This window comes from Triturus cristatus, chromosome 3_1 (genome assembly GCF_964204655.1).
Source record: "Triturus cristatus chromosome 3_1, aTriCri1.1, whole genome shotgun sequence".
Lineage (NCBI taxonomy): Eukaryota > Metazoa > Chordata > Amphibia > Caudata > Salamandridae > Triturus > Triturus cristatus.
In genome coordinates this window covers 640,982,282-641,001,154 of record NC_140583.1, presented here as the reverse complement: position 1 = coordinate 641,001,154, position 18,873 = coordinate 640,982,282, and the positions used below count along the sequence as shown (strand labels likewise).

Here is an 18,873-nt window from a genome sequence, read left to right as displayed (position 1 = left end):
CTGCCTACTGTTCTGCTGCATGGATATTTCTTTTCCTATGCAGTGCAGGAGAAAATACGTTTGTTTATTCCTATTCACCTCCCCTGACCTCTGCAGCTGCTTATTACATCAGGCTATGGCACTAAGTTTGACTAATGGAGTTGGTAAGAGAATGTGTTACTATTAGTTTTTCTTTTTTAAATCTGCACAGGCCCAGCAAGGCATATACTTTGTGTATGCTTTATTTAAACAGTTTTTATCAATATCGTGGCCGATGCAGGACAACAATAAGACAATACAAAATGCCCAGATAACGCTGGGGATTAATGATCCTGCTGGAGAGCAATCATTTGTCTGTTAGCATTTAAGTGCAGATGAACTGTATTTTATGTGGAAGCTCAGTGGGTTACTGTCATTGTGACAGCGATTCTTGTGTTACTTGCAGTTCAGAAGTTACAATCCTATCATAGGACAGTGACCAATGAACTGCCATCAAAGAGCTGCATACAAACATGAATGGTATGGTTAGAACTTCGCTTTTTTTGTTTTGTGATATAGTTAGAACTTCCCCAGTCTTTCATTATTCTAATGTTGCTAAAATGAGTATGTTTGGGCAGATATACATTTTTATCAGTAAAGCTGACCCCCATGGAATTCTCTTTAAATCCTAAGGTTGTGTTTCCCCAGACCAAACCCTCTTAACATATACTGCCCACCAGTATGGATGACGTGATTCCTACACCTTGTAATCTTCATTGGCTTATCATTCCCTGTAGATTAATTTACATACTGGTATGATTCATTGTCTCTGTATAATGTGTGCGTGGTGTAAAGTACTGACTACAGTGATATGAGTAGCGCTATACAACAAATGAAATGCATATGAGAGAGGGGCTACGCAAAGATGAGGGGCACTGTTGGAGGGTGGCAGTAAGGGAATCCGAGGAGGAGGTAGTGGGAGGGGCTATGGAGCGATGAGGGGCACTGTTGGACAGTGGCAGTGAGGGAATCTGAGGAGGAGGCCATGGGGTGGAGGGGGAAGCTAGGGAGAGATGAGGGGCACTGTTGGAGGGTGGTAGTGAGGGAGTCTGAGGAGGAGGTCATGAGGGGGAGGGGCTACAGAGAGATGAGGTGCACTGGTGGAGGGTGGCAGCGAGGGAATCCGAGGAGGAGGTCATGAGGGGGAGGGGTTATGGGGAGATGAGGGGCACTTGTGGCGTGTGGCAGTGAGGGAATCCGAGGAGGAGGTCAGGGGCACTGTTGGAAGGTGGTAGTCAAGGTATTTACAGAGAAAGAGGTCATTGGTGCGGCACAAAAAAGCCAGCCCTGTCATGGCCTTTCTGTTTTTGTTTATTTAATTAGCAGTCGGGTCATATGGGCTACTGTGGAACATTAAAGTGTGTGCTAAATATATTTACTGCTATATTCAATGGTTTAAATTTGAAGGTGATTTTACTAATGTTTTTACCAGGAAAAAGGAAAGTGGAGCTGGATGGTGGCTGATATGGGGCTGGGGCCCAAGGTCAGCTGTGAGATAAGGTGCACTGAGAGGAGTAATGGATAATCAAGCCTGTAAGGGGGTGCGTTGCAGAGTCCGGGGTCAGGTGGAGGAGATTGTAATGAAGATAGATACTCCCTGAAGGCTCGCACAGAGGGAGCCCGAGAAGTGTCACTTGACTAATACTCCCACCTCAGAAACCTCCTCTTCCCATCAAAGGAACATTACATGGAAAAAACACTTTTTGAGAGTGATAACATTTAGAAAGAGATCTGGAAAAGAGTGTGTTTTACTGGGCCTTGTAAGACTAAGAAGGGATAAAGGAGGGCCCTGTAGAAGGCCTGGCTAGACATATATGCGACAAATCGAGCCCGCAGTGGCCCACCCAAATGCACCCTTGGCCCATCCAAATAAAAATTCCTGAAGCCGGGCCTGGCGTGATGGCATTGGTCTGGTTCTAACTTGTAGATCACCGGCGTGGACAGTGGAACTGGAAGCAGGCAGGCTGCAGGCAGCTCACCCGGCTCTGGCGGCTCCCTAATATACGAATACGGCGATTATAGGATCCTCATAGTCGGAGTCCGATGTCTGATTCATTCATTTTCACTGTCTGAATGCCAGACCAGTGCCTGCCTGCCTGCCTGGTGCCTGGCCTAGTAGTAACCTGAAGCCGCCATGCCGGCCGGCCCTAGCGGTACGCTTTAACTCAAGATAGCAATCAGCAGGCCTCGGGTGCATTTGGCTTATTGGCTGGCCTGGCTCTCATAGAGGGAGTGGTGGTCACTCCTACAGATGGGCGGCAGTGTGGAGTGCAGTGAGATCCGTAATTTTCAAGCGCAGCTAAAAGGGAAATGCTGGTTCAGGGAATCCTTCAATCCGATTCCTACCATATGTTGTTTCTGAAATGTAGAAGGACATGGCTAATGGCTTGAGTGCCTTTCTTTAACATTTTCATGCTTTCTGTCCTGGGTGCCTTTGTGTGATGTTTCCATGATTTATGGCCTGGGGCCTTTGTGTGGCGTTTCCATGATTTCTGTCCTGGGGGCCTTTGTGTGATGTTTCCATGCTTCCTTGTCTGAGTATTTATGTGTGAGATTTCCATGCTTTCTGGCATGGTTGCTTATGTCAGGTGATCATTTACGATTCACTTTGCTTTGAAAGTTAATACAGCTAAATATGTAATGGAAAATGTGTTGTGCACTATTGGATTTTCTTTTTACAAAATGTTCTTGAAGGGAGAATTCCCCCCATGCAAACACCTCTAGCAGTCATTAAGCTTGCTGCGCTCGCTTGCTACACACCGTAAGGGGGCTGGTCTAACAAAACTTGCCAGGGTTGACACTAGGAGTAAAGCAAGGAAAGAGGAAGACTTGGAATGCACTAGCAATTTAGACTGTTTCTGGGTTTTTCTAGAAAAATAGATGTAGCCCATTCCGACTGAAAAAATGTGTCATTGCAATGTTTTGGAAAAGTTAGGCTTTACTGTGTTTGGATATTTAATTGTTCTAGTTTATATAGGTTATTTATTTGCATTTAGAACACTTTGTTGACAGTGTCAATTTATTTAATATTTTGTTATATTTATGTCTCTTCCTTCTTTGGATGTTATATTTATTGTTCTATTTAATATATTTTATTTATTTTGTTTTTATAAGACTTAACTTGTTTTTCATTTTAGAACATGTATTTATTTGTATTTATATATTTTATTTTTAGTTATTTTTTTTTATATAATTACATTTTGTATGGCACTATGGTCATTTTGCACTAATAATAGGTATGACTTATTTAGGATAAGGTCAAATTCAAACTGCCCAGCCACTACCTATTCCTTTGGCCTAGGTACCTCAAGGACTTTTTGGATCACATTTTTCTTTGCTTTATGTTAAGATACAAATCTTTAATTAAAAAGTTATATTTTGAACATATGCTTCTTTTCTGATCTCTGTGTTGTCTGTGTCATACAGAACTACATAGTTCCATGTTTTTTTTTTACTATTCTGAATGTCTAATAAATGCACATATAGCTCCAGGGGAATAAGCTATAGTAACAAGCCCAATTGGTAATCATCCTTTTTATTTTTGTTTCTCTAAAAGTAATCGCTTTAACGGAATACTCTACTATACTGATTAACCCAATACCCCTTCAGCCACTGAAAGTGACAGTGGCTGACTCATTCAAGTGTATTGCATGATTTTATTCAGTTTATCTGTTTGGACTAGTGTTTTCACAACATTTTGTTTTATTTTGTCACATAACTTAAGCTATGTCAAAGTTGTATCTTTGAACTCATAGACTCTGTTAAAAATGGCATGCCCTACCCCCAGTATTGTCCTTTCCCCAAATCAGCACACAGAGCACTGACATTTTCCCTTTTCAATGCATTAGTGGTTTTAGCTAATTTATTCCAAAACTGTTCTTTAAATGCACTTTTGCTTTAATCTTTTTCAAAATGGTTCACGGGGAACCTCCTATCAAAACCTTACTATGAAGAAGGCTCCCTTTCTGAAATTCAGATCGGGTATTATATTTGACTTTTCTCAGTGCCAGTTGAAGATGTGGGTGGAGCTAATAGAGTAAGTGGGTGGAGCCAGCAAAAAGTGGGGGTGGCCTCCGACAAACATTTGAGCACCTGCACTTCATATTTTACAAATTAAGCACTGTGTCTCAGTCTACGTCACAGAATGTCTCAGGCACAATCAGCAGGGTGTCGTGGAAACTTTGAGTATCTTAGGCGTGGTCATCCTCCAGATGTCACCATCCCAGGTAAAGTTCTCGAGGTACCTCATGTTCACTTACAGTCCTCTGGTGTCTTAGTCTGAGTCCTCGGGGCACCTCAGACACAATTACAAAAGTCTCTATGGTTGTCCTTTCTGAGTCTTCAGGGTGTCTTAGACCCCGGCACCAGCGTGTCTTGGAAGCATCTTCTGTGTCTGGATGGCTCGCACCCAGGCACAGTGTTCTGGGGGTCTCACTTTTAGACCTTGGGGAGTCTGAGACATGATTAGCAGGGTGGCTTGAACACAGTCATGGGTTTCTAAGGCACAGTCATAACCTGGATGTCTCGCTCTCAGGCACTATATTCTGGGAAACACTGTCACGCTTTCCTTGACCTATAATGGCAAAAGAGAGAGCAGGTGACTCTGTATGAGATGTACTCGGCATCTCTTGCAACCAGGGCCGGCTCTAGGGCGGTGCAACCGGTGCCACCGCACCGTTTGTTGACTTCACACGGGGGCGCCTGTTTGCTTAAAAGCACCTGCTGACGCGTTCCTGGCCTCCAGCAATTTTCAGTCAACAATTAAAATGTCAAGAAAACTCTGGCTATTAATGTTCTTCCTGGCAAGATCGGAGTTTTGTCTAGTTGAAGTTTTTACTCGTGGAACTTTTGAGTCATAGTAAGGTAGCACAGAGGGTTAATATGCCTGCTGCAAAGAACATGTACCTTGCAGATCACAAATTGAATATAATGTAAACAGGTCAGTGGGTTACTGCTTTTGTCAGAGACTTCCTTTTGTTAGTTGCACTTTACAGTGAGCTATTAACTGTCATCACAGAACTGCGTGCAGACTTCAAGGTATAGATTAGAGAGTATGGATTTTTCAAAAAAGAGTTCATTTGGGTACAAATCAGATCTTGCTATTAAAGAGAGCCCCAATCCATTGTGTTACATTTTAAATTCAGAGTTGTGTTTCTTCAGCTATACTGCATACCTGTATGGATGACGTGAATCCACCCCTTGTCCTCTTTCTTATGTCACATTTACTATACACTGATTTCCACACTTATGATTGATTGTCTTTGTGTAACCTGTGTGTTATGTAAAGTGCTCTGACACCCTTCACTTTTATGAGTGACGCTATAAAATTAATTAAATGCATCTGAGAGAGAGTTTATGGAGACTGTAGGGAGGGAATCCGAAGCGGAGGTGGTCATTGGGGGGCGCCACCAGTGCTAAAGCCGGCCCTGCTTGCAACCTCTTTCATCCCCTTCAAACCCACCAAGAGGAGCTGTGCTCAATCGTTCAGACAAACTTGGGAACTATTGAAGACCAGCCCACTTAAAAGTTCACCAGAAGCCATTGACTGGTGTCTGATGTTCCTCACGCAAGCAGGAGGCTCAAAATCACAAGCTTTTACCCAAATACTGTTGCAGAGGAAAACATTCGATCTTAACATCTGGAACATTCAAACTTATAATAAAAATATACTTATTTTTAGGGGCAAGTAAAGGAGATGTGCATGAACTCTGACTGATCTGTGAAAATCACGAGTTGCTAACGGACTACTGACAGCTGGAACACATGTGTACAGAAAGACTATGATACAGGGTTCTCTATGGCCTCCCTTCAGAACAGTCAAAGAAATAATGCCCTTCAAATACACGAGTGTGGCATCTTTGTAATGTTTTTACAATGACTTTAGAGCTAACGCTTATGCTCCTGATTAGGACCATATGTAACAAGCAATGGCAAAGCAAATAGGGCTCACTTTTTAGACCTATTAACTTTGCCAATGTTGGGCACTATTCTAGACAGCAATGACAAAAAACGAAGAAAAAAAACATAACTCGGCCTCTGTTGCCGATCACATAACTCTGTAGGCGCGCATGCTTCACCACGCGTGCACATACCCAGTGAATGACGCAAATGCTATTTTCTTTTTTTGATTTATCGATCCTAGATGGATCGGCAAATAAACTTACATATTTTAGCACAGAAGTGAGGGAGAAGCAGGGGAGAAAAGCAGGACATGAGGAGTGCAATACGTATGGCAGAGGAAGAAGCACTCAATGGGGAGAATAATACAGTGTGGAGGGGAAAAGCACATGAGAGGGAGAGAGCTGCATGTGGAAGAAAGTGCAACACTTGGAATGGGAGAGGAGCGACCGCGCGAGAGAGCAACAGGGAGATGGGGAACAGGGAGAGATTGGGAGGGTTAAGCTCACTAGGAAGAGAGAGCGAGCAGCATGCAAGGGAGAGAGCCAAACGTTGGGCATGGGAGTGGGTATTTGGTGGGGTAGAAGCGTCACTCTCATGGAGTGAGTAATCCAAAGAAAAAAAGCAGTTCCATAAAAGTGCGTAGAGGGAGGATACAAGTCAGTCAATCAAAAGAATGGTAAAAAGGGAAATGCTGTGGTAGATGGGGGAAATATAAGAGGAGGAAGGCAGGTCGTGAATGAGAAGCTAGCAATGAGAATGACAATAAAGTCAGCCAGTGGCACAACATAAAATGATGCCTCCACACATAAATGTGACGAGAGGCACCCAAGTCACCCAGATCGCACAGATAATCATTGCCCTCGGGCTGAATGGGGCCCCTTTGAAGGATTACGGACCCCTTGTAGGATTGCGTTGCGCCCCTGCAGACAACCAAGGGTAGGCAATGGGCAGGCTGTAATCCCACGTTCACAATAGGCTTGTGCTGCCTAGTAGGCGAGACCTAAAAAGGCAACCACAAAAAGACCATGAAGGGTCAGCACTGGAGTAAGCAGTGTGCTTAGCCAAATGCACAATTTGTGATCCACCTAGCAATATTCGTGATCCGCCTAGCAATATTTGTGATCCACCTAGCAATATTCGTGATCCACCTAGCAATATTTGTGATCCATCTAGCAATATTCGAGATCCACCTAGCAATCAGACTATGCCCTACCAGTGTTGCTTTGGAGAAGCAATTTAATGTGTACACCTTGAAACTGAAAGTGTTCTGTATTTAATCTGCAGTCAAGACTTGTTTGGAGATTCTTTCTGCCCGAGTCTCTAGAGACAGCAAACTAAAAGCTCTGCTGGAATAATGACAGACCGAACCAAATTTTAAGGCTGAAAATCAACTGGGCTACTTTGTAAGACTGTGGAAACAAGATACATTCAAAATAGCTAGCGCTGTGAGTAGTCTACAGTGCCACCGTCCACAGTACCAATAGGGTTTCAATGATGACGAAGTACTTATCTATAGACTGCAAAGACATTAGCCATTAGACTTTAGAGCTGTTGGTCCACAGTGTGACAATCATTTTTGCCCCCATGACCACCTCCCTGGATTTCCCAATGACCACCAGGCAAAAGTGCCCCTCATCTCTCCATAGCCCCTCTCACGTCATTTGTTTTAAATCTCTGATAAAGGCTGGCTTTACTAATAAGAGTGTATATCTATCCAAACAAACACTTTTCAGTAACATTAGGAATAGATAATGAAAGACTGGGGAAAAACCATAACGTCCTAACCTATTTTATGCGGTTTGCATGCAGCTCTTTGATGACAGTTCCTAACAGTCACTGTTCTATATTATGGTATTATCTTATGAACTGCGGTAACAAAATGATCTCTGTGACAAAAGCAATAATCCACTCAGCTATCCACATAATATACAGATCTGTTGATCTGCATGGTACGAGTTCTTTGCAGCAGGCATATTAACCCTCTGCGCTACTTTATGTCGAGTCAAAACGGTCCCTAAACAAAACTCTGATCCCTCTCTCTTGAAGAAAAATCAATCACAAGAGTTATCTTGACATTTTAATTGCTGCCTGAAAACTGGACACACAGGGAACTCTGCTGAAGGTGTTATTAAATCGCAAGTTATTGCTAAACAGAGCGCCCCCCCCCCCCTGAGGTCAGTGCCCTCGCCCCAGTTCCGCGCCCAGGGCGGCCGCACCAGTCGCGCTGCCCTACCGAGGCAGGTACCAAGAGCGCCAGTCTGCAGAGCACGGGCTTACGGCGCCTGTGCTGGATCCAGGGCTCGAGTCGGGGTACCACGCGGGTGGACGGCGTCCCCCCACTTATTTTACCAGGTTTTAACGGGTGGATGCCGTCCCCCCTGCCCAAAAGCTGGACTTCACTCTTTGGCCTCTCTGGAGCGAGATCAGAGCTTATTTAGAACGTCTGTCTACCTGCATTCACTGCGGCGGGATTAAACGCAGCCTCCGCGAGGTAGGGTGCAGACCACCTTTCATCTAAAGGCATATGAATACCCATGAGATTCCTGTTGTGACGTCACTTCTGGTGACAGCGTCCCCCCACTTCTTTTTTTAGGACTTGTGCCCTGGCTGGATCGATGTTGCATATGTTGCCAGACACTTCAGAGTGACCTTACACATGTTTGTGATCCGCCGCCCTCCTTTGAAACAACAAAGGCGGTCATTTCCACAGCACACATTTCAGAAACTGAAGCCACATCCTACATCCGAATTTCATTTAAAAACAGAAGTTATCACGTGCTGAATACACAGACAGCTAAATATTCGTGGCTTATTTCCCGGACTGCTCACAAAAGAAAAATACGTTTAGACTCAATATTTTATTAGGATTTGCAAACATAAAAGTGTCGGACATGGTGGATAAAACGCTTTGGGTTTTAATCTTACTGTTTTTATGCAGGAATATGTGTTTTGATGAACTGTGAAGACATATGCATGCAATTAAAATGTAATACTACCATAAGCTATGCAGTGCCATTAAAGATGCGTATTCCCCCCGTGGGACTGCTTCTGCGGCACACTTACCGCATATCCCGGGGCACAGAAGCACTTGCCGGACACCCCATCACAGTCGGCCCCGTTCTGGCAGGAGCAGATGCGGTGGCACCCTTCCCCGTAGTACCCGGGGGAGCAGGTCTCATCACAGTACAGGCCGGACCAGCCCGCCCGGCAGGTGCACTCTCCGGACAAGGGGTGGCAGCTGCAACCGGAGAGAGAGAGGCACATGTACCATGACAATAATAGACAAAAACAACACAAGACTGTTTGCACCATATCTACTGTGACAGTGGATCACCGACATGCCCCCAGGCTTACCATGATTGTGGGACGCGTATTCTCAGCAAAATGGGGATTTCCCCCCAAAGTTTGTGAGGTTTACAAGTAGATCTGAAGGGGTAAAGCCCACCTATACAAACACTTTTATTCTGAAAAATATGTCCAGCAAGTGAAGTTGAGCAAAAGTGAACAGCCTCCATGTGTTCGTTATAAGACTAAATATTTCAATATATGCTTTATATATGTGAACTGTTTGTTTTATCTATATGATGTTTTAACCTTGACAAGGTGATCGCTCTTGTTTCCTCTTTCTTTTTGAAAATCAAAAAAGTATTTGAAATAAAAAAAAAATTAAAAAAAAAATAAACTGCAGCAGGACAAAATGTTTGCCAGCTTTGTCCACAGTCACTGTGCCCACCCATCCCTCCGATCTCAATGTGCCCAGGGGTTCCCTGCTCTGGACCCTCCTGAGGTGTCCCTCGCTGCTAACAGGCTAGGTCGGCCAGAGCAAGGACGATCAAGGACATTTGATTGCACACACGTCAGAGAGCGACAGACGAGACGAAGGCGCCCCTGACTCCACCCTCCCAATAACCTCTTCTCGCCACAACATGTTTTTGTTAGTTCTGTATGCCGCAGTGACTGCCGGGAATTCTCCCTGCCCCAGGTGTCTGTGCAAGATACTCCTCTGCTGATCAACTGGAAAACATGTCCAAATGAAAATGGCAGGTGTGTGATAAAAGTGTGCATTTAGAAGGGGGCATCCGCCAAAAATGGTGGATGTCCCGTCATCCCTAATTATAGTGCATGGTCATCAATACATTCTAAATAGGGTGAACGGAAAAACTGCCAATCTCTAACCCCCAGAGGACTGGCATTTACCACTAGAACATTCCTGGATAAACGTAGTAAATGCCAGTAAAAATGTACCGCGTATCTATCACTGCTGCGACTGGGGAGCGGCTTCTGCCCGAGCCTTGACATACATTTGATAACATGCTGTCCCCAATGCACAGAAAATAAACTTTCTGCCACCTCCTGCGCGTGCGCTGCTGCTCTGGGCTGCCAACGGAAGCATCCCATCCCATGCTATGGGCTGCCTGGTATCCACTGCCTGCCACGGGGATTGATGTCACTTCGAATCCCTACCATGATAGCCCCCATCCACAGCGCGTGCAGACTCATTAACAGTGCACATCTGTGCACTCGCTAGGGCTCTCGGGGTGCGCCTGCCCCCCTCACTCGCACGCCCTGCCTCACCTAAGCACAGTTCCCGGGTTTGAACACTGGAGAGAGGTTTTGGCACATTCGTCTCCCCCGCAGCCGTGCCCTCGGGCTGACTTTTGGTGCCAGGTTTGCACAGCATTCGCTGTGGCCTAGGGCTACATCATTAGCCACGAATTACGAACTGCAGCGGGAGCACCGCCGGAGGGGACGGTCACCGTGGCCTTTGAGATGCAGATTTTCCACTCACAACATTTTTGGACCCCCCCTCCCCATGGGTGATATAAAACAAATTAATTATACTATATTATATTCTCTGTCCACAAATATTCTGTTTTTCCTTTCATGGAAGCTGCTGGGGTCTCCTGAATTGTTGAAATTCTGCTGCATTTTTATGTTAAAATCCAGCATGTAAGAGCAGACATGCCGCCGATTTATAATCTGCAGTTCGGAGCTCGGCCCACACCCGCTCCAGCCGGTTTATCGGACCGATTCATAACACGGTCTAAAGCAGGCCCTTGCGGTAGGATAGCTCAGCGTACTAATGCACCACGCACTACAGAGATCGAAAGGCTGTGTCACCCGCCTTGATAAACCCCATCCCTCGATATCCGCATTGATAAGTGCACTTAATGGTTATCAACATATTCCACCGCTGTGCAAACTACGTCACTGGAGTCCACTCTGGAGGCAACAAGCTGTGACCTGACAGTCTCTGTCAGTACACAACACAACCAGGAGTACAACCGTCATCAGGGGCGACTCCTCCGCAACGGCGGGGAGCGTCGCCCCAGTGGTATATTACATTATCGTTTTATTTTTAAGCATTTGGCTCAGCCAGCGTGTGCAGGGAGGGGCGGGGTCGCGGCATGGGAGGGGGGGTGGAGAGCTATGAGCACTCTCTAAATGCCCATGTGTGGCCAAACACACATGTGCACTTAGGTTTCTCTAATCTGGCTGTATGAACAGCCGGGCTGGAGAAACCCCACAGACTCCCTGACCTGAATGAAGCGTCTTTTCAGCCCGCTCAGGCCAGTCCTCACGCTGCTTCCAGCATAAGGTATACAAAAAGGGGGGTTCTCGTCCTCAGCAAACCAGATATGGACGAATATTAAATAGTGCAAACAAGAAAGAGTACCTGGTTGTGTGTTTTACCGCTATTTATTTTGTGCGGAAAAAAACAATGACGACTTGGTTCATATGCTTATGATATGTGAATTACATTTCTTTCATAATGAATTCAAACATGTTTCTTATAGACATTCACTTCATGCCTGGCTGAGATACGATACATATTGGGTACAAAACGTGATTTTCATACATAAATAATGTGGATAAACAAACAAAACAGTGCAGCAATATTTACAAAAACAGTGGTTAATGTACAAAATACTTGAAATTACACCAGCGATTAACAATTGTTATCAGTTCCCCGTTTTCCTATCAATAGTTTTTTTTTGAAGAAGGAACTGTGACCACATGGGAAAAAAAATGATTACTTCTCCGAGGGGTGCATAATTGATTGCCCACCCTCACCGGAGAATGAGAATTAACCCAAGTGGGCCGGCCAAACCGTCCTGCGCACTTTAGAGTGTGCCTAACACTCCTCCCCCTGGCCTCTGCTCTGGACAACCCAGCTCCGCCCGCTCGGCTCCTAAGCAGGAAGGAAAACTAAAATGATAATAACATTAGTTATTATCATGTTAGTTTTTTAGGTCTCGCCTGGCGTAGGCTGCACGCATGCGCAGTCTCGTTGGCGAGATTTAATGTTTATGGGTATTTTCTGTAAGGGGCTTCAAGCCCCGACCATCTTTTCCATTGGCTGGCGTCACCGTTTATGGTAAACGGTGGCCAGCCATTGGAACAGAGCTGTGCATGACGTATTTGCTCGGCTTTTTGAGCCGTCCCACTTGGATGGGCTCGCCTGAATTACTTTCTTCGCAAAAGGTTCCTTATCTTTATGGGGCCAAACACATGGCCCCATAAAGACAAGAAACCTTTTAGCAGGCGAGGCCGTCCTAGTAGGACGGCAGAAAAAGCCGAGCAAATACGTCATGGCGAGCACTTGTAAATGCAGGCTGCGAGGCAGACCACGATGAGAGTGCTGAACAGAGCTCTGGAATAGAGTAGTGGGGCTAGGGAGGGAACAGAGGAGTAAACCTGGACGCACACTTATAGCGCCTTCACCAGCAGGACTTCCATGACGACATACGAGTGCTTGCACAGTATTCCGTCCGCACCCTCAGTACACAGAACCTTTAACCTAAATACACCCGGAGTATACATTGGATGCCGCCCTCTTCACCGGACTGCCCTCATCTAGCCCTTGCACTCACTGTTCATGTTTCGCTGCAACATCCCAACAGTTCATAAAGTACCGGGCCTCTACACTGGATGAAAGCCCGGAGACGCACCTGGAGAACTAGAACCGGCAGAGCAGAGGTGCATCACTTCGCGGTCCCCTCCATCCGATGGCAGCCCAGAAGCTGGGAAAGCGGGTGCTGGGCAAGCTGCACTCCTCCCCGTGCAGGGGGAACCGGTCCCCGGGGGGCCACGGGGGCATCCAGAAGTGCCAAGCTCGAGTGACTGTCAAATATGACCGCAAGGAGCTACAGAAGAGGCTGGACGTGGAAGAGTGGACCGACGACCGGCTGGACGAGCTGTATCTGGGCAGGGTGAGTGACGGGCAATACCCCCTTTCACCGGGCTATTCATGTGGATTTGGTGTGTCCGAATGTCCGGGGTAGTGCAAGCTGGTGTAACAAAAATGACAGCAGGGACCATCGGACAGGCAATGTCGCCACCTTCTTGACCATTTTCCCCACCCTTATCCCTTGAATAGCCTCCTGTTTACGGTTGAGGGGCCAGCCAACCGGATGGGCAAGGACTGGAAGCCCTAGAATCTACAGAGGGATCCGAGAGCCGCATTTACTTTATAATTGTCCAGCCTTCGTCACCCCTGACACTCGAGATAGCAAGGTCTGTACCAGTGGTGCCTTAGGACAAATCCGGGGTCGCTGATTGATCGAGGGAAACAAAAAAGGGACGGGTGGGAGTGGCCTGCCTGAATTAATCTCAGCCGCTAGTAATTAGTTGCAGCTGCACTACATTCCATCGTTTTGTGCTGCCTGAGACTTGGAACCAAATCAATGACATCTGTGCATAGCACGCGTGTTGACTTACCTCGGCATGGCTTTGCATACCTTGGGCCACGTGCGCTAGTCTGGGTAACACTGAGGAAGTGGCTGTGTTGGGGGCGTGGGGGCTCTAGTAATGATGGTGGGGGTGAGTGTGGGAGTAAGGTATGTCTAGAGGACTAGAAAGGTGTGTGTGTTCTCTTGTTCGCTCGTTCATATCCAACAATGGTGCAGACTTGGTAAGAGACACAGGGGGCGCTGCTTTGCCCACCACGATTCAGGCTGAGAGGTCAGACGCAGTCACATTTTACTTCACAGTTATCCTATCTGCAGTGTTTGCTGTCGAGTCCTCCCAGCGGGCATTCACAGGGTGCTTTTTATTACCTCTGCTTCCCGCCCACAGGTCAAGCCTGAGGGGACCTGGGTGTCACTTTTTCTCTGAACAAGGAACTGCTCACCATTTCACCTTTCGCTGTGGTCGGGGTTCAGAAGAAATAATGACGCAAATGGTTAGCCTTTGTGCTGTGAGAAAAAAAACTGTCAAAAAAGCATTCTGCTTTCACAGCTAATGATTGAGGGCATTTTAGAATTCATTCTGTATTGATTTATCCGTAGCCGTTTACTTAGAACTTTATTTGTGTGAAAATAGTACTGGTTAATGTTTGGTATTCATCGAGTTAGTCAGAAAGGCTGAGTTGACCTTGCCGGGCGGGATCTGAACCCCTGCTGACCAGTAGGTCACATCTTAGTGATGGCCTATGAACCCTCTGAGTTTGTTTGAAAAAAGCATGCTGTATTCCGAGGCAATATCTCACGTACACGTGGCAACCAGCACACGATTCATACACTGGTTATATTCTAGAAGCCCAGTCCTAAAGGTTCCTAGGTGAATACACGGCACACCAGACAGTGATGGACTGGAAAGAAGCCATGTCCCATCTACACGCTAATTAGCCCTCTTACATTTTTTTTATTAGGTGTGGGTGGAAATCTTTTGGGTCTAGTTAAATAAGTGACACTTGGCTAGGTGAGGGTGTGTGCGGAGGGACACAGCTTTGTGTTTGTCGTGGTACAGGGGCACCTTTGGCATAGGTGGCATGTAAAGGATAAGGGGTGGCTTTGTCAGCTCAAGAACTGTAACTAAGAATCTTGTCCTAGAAGCGTATCTTTGTAATTAAGGGCATGGCTTAAAGCATGTAAACTAGAGTACTGTACTTCACACACCATGTCACCTGACAAATATTTGGGTATCATTCTGTGATTTTATCTTGATTGCATCCAGGCCTATAAAACATAATGGACATAGGTCTAAAAACAAGGCAGGCTTATTGGCTTTGACAATGGCTGTTATCAGTATGAGATAAATGAGTAGGGACAATGATTCTGTGGTAAACGGAATTGACAAATGTTTCAATTCTGAAAATGCGAGATTAAATTAGACATATTTGTCTCTGGGAGGGGTAGTTATCTTCGGATTGTCTCAGCTACTCCTGTTCTCACCTTCACATCACTTATCTCTGTGGTCTGTCACTCTGTTAGATACTTAATGCCGTCACTGTTGCGACCCCTAAATGACATCATGATTAATTGCAGACCTGCCAACTTTAAAAATAATTTTACAGTGAGAGGGAGCGGCCTTGAAGGGGCGGGTCTAGAATGGGGAGGTGTCAGGCGATCATTAACTGGCCAACTATAGAGAGCGGTGCTTAGAGCACAGCGCAACCTGAGCCGACCCCTTCACAAGAACAAATCAAAATGGCTTCTGAGACTGTCGTATACGTCCAGGGTAGGCTGTATACTGGCTCCCGATTGAAAAGCGTATTAGTTGCAAAGCACTTTGCACAGTTCACAAATCACTGCGTTCTCCCTACCCATCTAGATTAAAGACTGTTTAATTGGCACTCCCCTAACAGACCCCTGCGCTCTTCGTTCTAAATGCAATTGGCCGTACCAAGAACCAATAAGAACAAGCATTGGCATAGCCAATAGGTCTCGCCTTTGGGACCTTATAAGTGTTTAGCCATGCAACACTTGATGTTGTTGCAGCAAGGATATTGTGCTGGATAACTAAACACTTATAAGGTCCCAAAGGCGAGACCTATTGGCTATGCCAATGCTTGTCTTTTTAAACTGCTCCCAGAGCAGTGGGGCAATGCTCCTCTGCCTTAGCGGAGGAGCCGCCGCTAGTCTTGCTGAAGTTTCCCATAGTCAGGGGCTGCTCACAGCAAACTGGCTCGCTTCTTTCTAGCTGCAGTGTGTTCTCAGCATCAGGCCTAGGGATATTGATGGAAGATCCGTTTGAACTACAACAATTTTTTTTACATTGGGAAAATGATGTACCTGGATTTCCTGATAATCACTCCCACACATATCGTTATGCAAGAAGTGACATTGTAGTATGAGGGTGCGTCACACAGTAGCGACGTAGCCTTCTTTACTTTACTCTCAGAAATGAGAACTCTTCCCATTACGCCTGCTCTCGTTTTTCTTGATCTTGTACCACACAAGTAGCCTGTCTGGTTTCAGAGCTGATTTAGATAGCTTCATATTTTCTTGGTTTCATAGTTAATGTCTGCTCATTTTCCGTTGGTCTTTGTTTTGTTAGCATTTCAGGACCGGCTTTAGCGCTGGTGGCGCCTGGTGCGGCAACATTTTTTGGCGCCGCTCCCTCAGTGACCTCCTTCGTCACAGATTCCCTCACTACAACCCTCCAACAGTGCCCCTCATCTCTCCATAGCCTCTCTCTCAAAGGCATGTAATTTGTTGTATGATGCTGCTCACACCAGTGTAGCACTTTACATCACACATAAACTATTCAGAGACAATAAATCATACGTGTGTAAACCAATCTCTAGGAAACGTTACATAAAACATTGACGAATACAATAGGTCATCCATACTAGTAGGCAGTATATTTTAAAAGTGTTTGGTCTGAAGGAGCACAAAGTTAGAATTTAACACATACCATAGTGATTGGGGTTGTCTTCACTAATAAGAATGTATTTCTATCCAAACCAACCCTTTTTAGCAACATTAGGATAATCCAATGCTGGGGAAAAACAAGTTTCAAACCTAGACCATGCAGTTTGCATGCAACTCTTTAACAACAGTTCATAGGTACTACATTAGGAATGCAACTCATGTACTGCAAGTAAAAAAGGGGTATCTGTAACAAAAAACAGTATCCCACTAAGCTATCCACATAAATACAGTTCTGTGATCTGCATGTTACATGTTCTTTGTAGCAGGCATATTAATCCTGTGAAAGAAACTGCCACTTAAAAATCTGCTCTCTCTGCCGCTGGAGCATTTATAACCAGCATTATCCTGACATTTGTATTGCTGCCTGAAACCCGCTGGACATACAAGGACTTCTGCAGCAGGTGCTTTAAATTGATAAGTTATTTTCTAACACAATGCCCCCCAAACTCAGCGCCAGGTGCGGCTGGATGGGTTGCACCACCCTAAAGCTGGCCCTGGTTGCGAGGGCTTGAGAGTTATGTGCAGGCATCAGGAGTTTTGGCCTCTATTTAGCTAGTTTGAACTTACCAAATAATGCAGCTCCCTGATTGCAAAATACAAATTGTGGCTTTACCATGAACATAGAGAGACTTGCAACCTGCCCATTGCTCACCATTGGTTGGCTTTACTGTCACTCTCATTTGCCTGCTTCTTATTGGATCGCTTGCTTTGTCCATCTTGTCTGCCCCTCCCTTGAAGCATTACCAATTAATTTCTGTCCTTCTGCTGCTCACTTTATAGGAACAGCTTTTTCTTTTGCCTGTAGCACTCCACAAGAGTGCATGTATAAAAAAACACAACAAAAATCCCAATCCAATTGATAAAAATAGAGAACATTTTAATAAATAAAATGACACCGAAATGGAAGAATCCAATAAGAACTAGAGATATGAATTTTTGAAAGATTAAAGAGAAAATAGCACCAACAAGCACAAAGCAACAATTGTAGTCACAGCAGACCAGGACCTAGGTGTAGCTTGAGACCGACTGAGATGGATCGTGGGGTCGTATACACCAAGGAGATTGGCCCCACTAGGGCCTGGAAATAGTGAAGTTCAAAGAAGTTTCTAAATTCCAATCTGAAAATGGACTTTGTTGTTTCTCTGAAGAAAAACCCTTCTTTTCACGGGGCAAAGTCCGACTCCCTGGAACTGCCTGTCGGATGCATTTCGTGGTTGGTCCTTCTGAAGCTCTGGAGCCCTGGAGAAAAAGTTTTGAAAAAGGTCCCAAGCATCTTCTGGTGCCCAAACAACCACAGGAGTACACTCCCACGGCCCCCAGGATCTCAGGGGGAGCACTTAATGACTCTCTGGGTGTAAGGCAGAAGGCAACAGCAAAGTCCAGTCCAGCTGTAGTTGACACTGCTGAGCTGGGATGCTTCACAGGAATGTCATATTTAACTTCTTTATGTTACTTTAGTCACATCCAGGATCAGGCTTGTGATCCTCGGACATCTTTCTGTCCTTGACTTCCTAGTGGAAGGGGCTCCAACTTCCTCATGTACTTCTCAGAGGTGAAAGATGCCAAGAGCAGCAGGTTCAGTCCACCTGGTATCGTTTCTCAAGTCCAGCAGTGCCCTGAGGAAGGCTGGTTGAGCGTGGTGCACGTCCAGCTTTGTAGGCTTCACTAGCCTGTGGGTAGGGGACAGCCTAAGACACTCCTAATTCCTCGTAAATTGTAGTAAAAGTTCCCAGGCCCTCACTTACCTACGTTTGTGGTAATTTCTGTTTGCTTTACAGCAAACAGCCTCAAAATGGAATGTGTCTGGGCATTTTCAAGATGGTGAAAGTCTTTGACTGCATAAAACTTGGGCTCTGAGGGCTGGGGGGTGTTTGGTAAGCTACTATGGCAATCCTAGTGCCCCACTACATCTAACAATAAAAACCAGTTTGAAGCAGGCACCTTGCCTACAACAAACCGAGAGATAGAAGTCTGCATGTAAGACTTCAGTATCCAGATAGGCAATACACACGAATTGTCTTAGCATCCTGTTTGCTATCTTTGAACTTTTACATGCATTTCAAATAGACCTGTCATACAGGATCTGACACTGGGGTATCAACAGGAGAGGCCCCCCCTCCCCAACCCTGCATATTCTATTGAGCTCTGAGGAGTCATCTCTGCCCAATCAGGTCAGCCTCTAATGTGCTCCTGGGAGGAATTTCACGCTTCAGTCACATCTCATTCAAGACTGATCACTGACTTGTTGTTTTAACAGGGCTAATGTAAATCAGCTGTCTGAAAGCTCAGGAAGGGA

General features: G+C 45.6%; 1 protein-coding gene across 1 annotated transcript in view; it reads right to left on the bottom strand.

Moving 5' to 3' along the window:
• The window catches only part of MEGF11 (multiple EGF like domains 11), a 1,813,102-nt gene that overhangs the window by 628,923 nt on the left and 1,165,306 nt on the right, over positions 1 to 18,873 (bottom strand). The window contains exon 10 of the mRNA XM_085644629.1: positions 8,983 to 9,157. Within this exon, the coding sequence (XP_085500755.1) occupies positions 8,983 to 9,157 (175 nt within the window). The remainder of the gene's footprint in view (positions 1 to 8,982; positions 9,158 to 18,873) is intronic.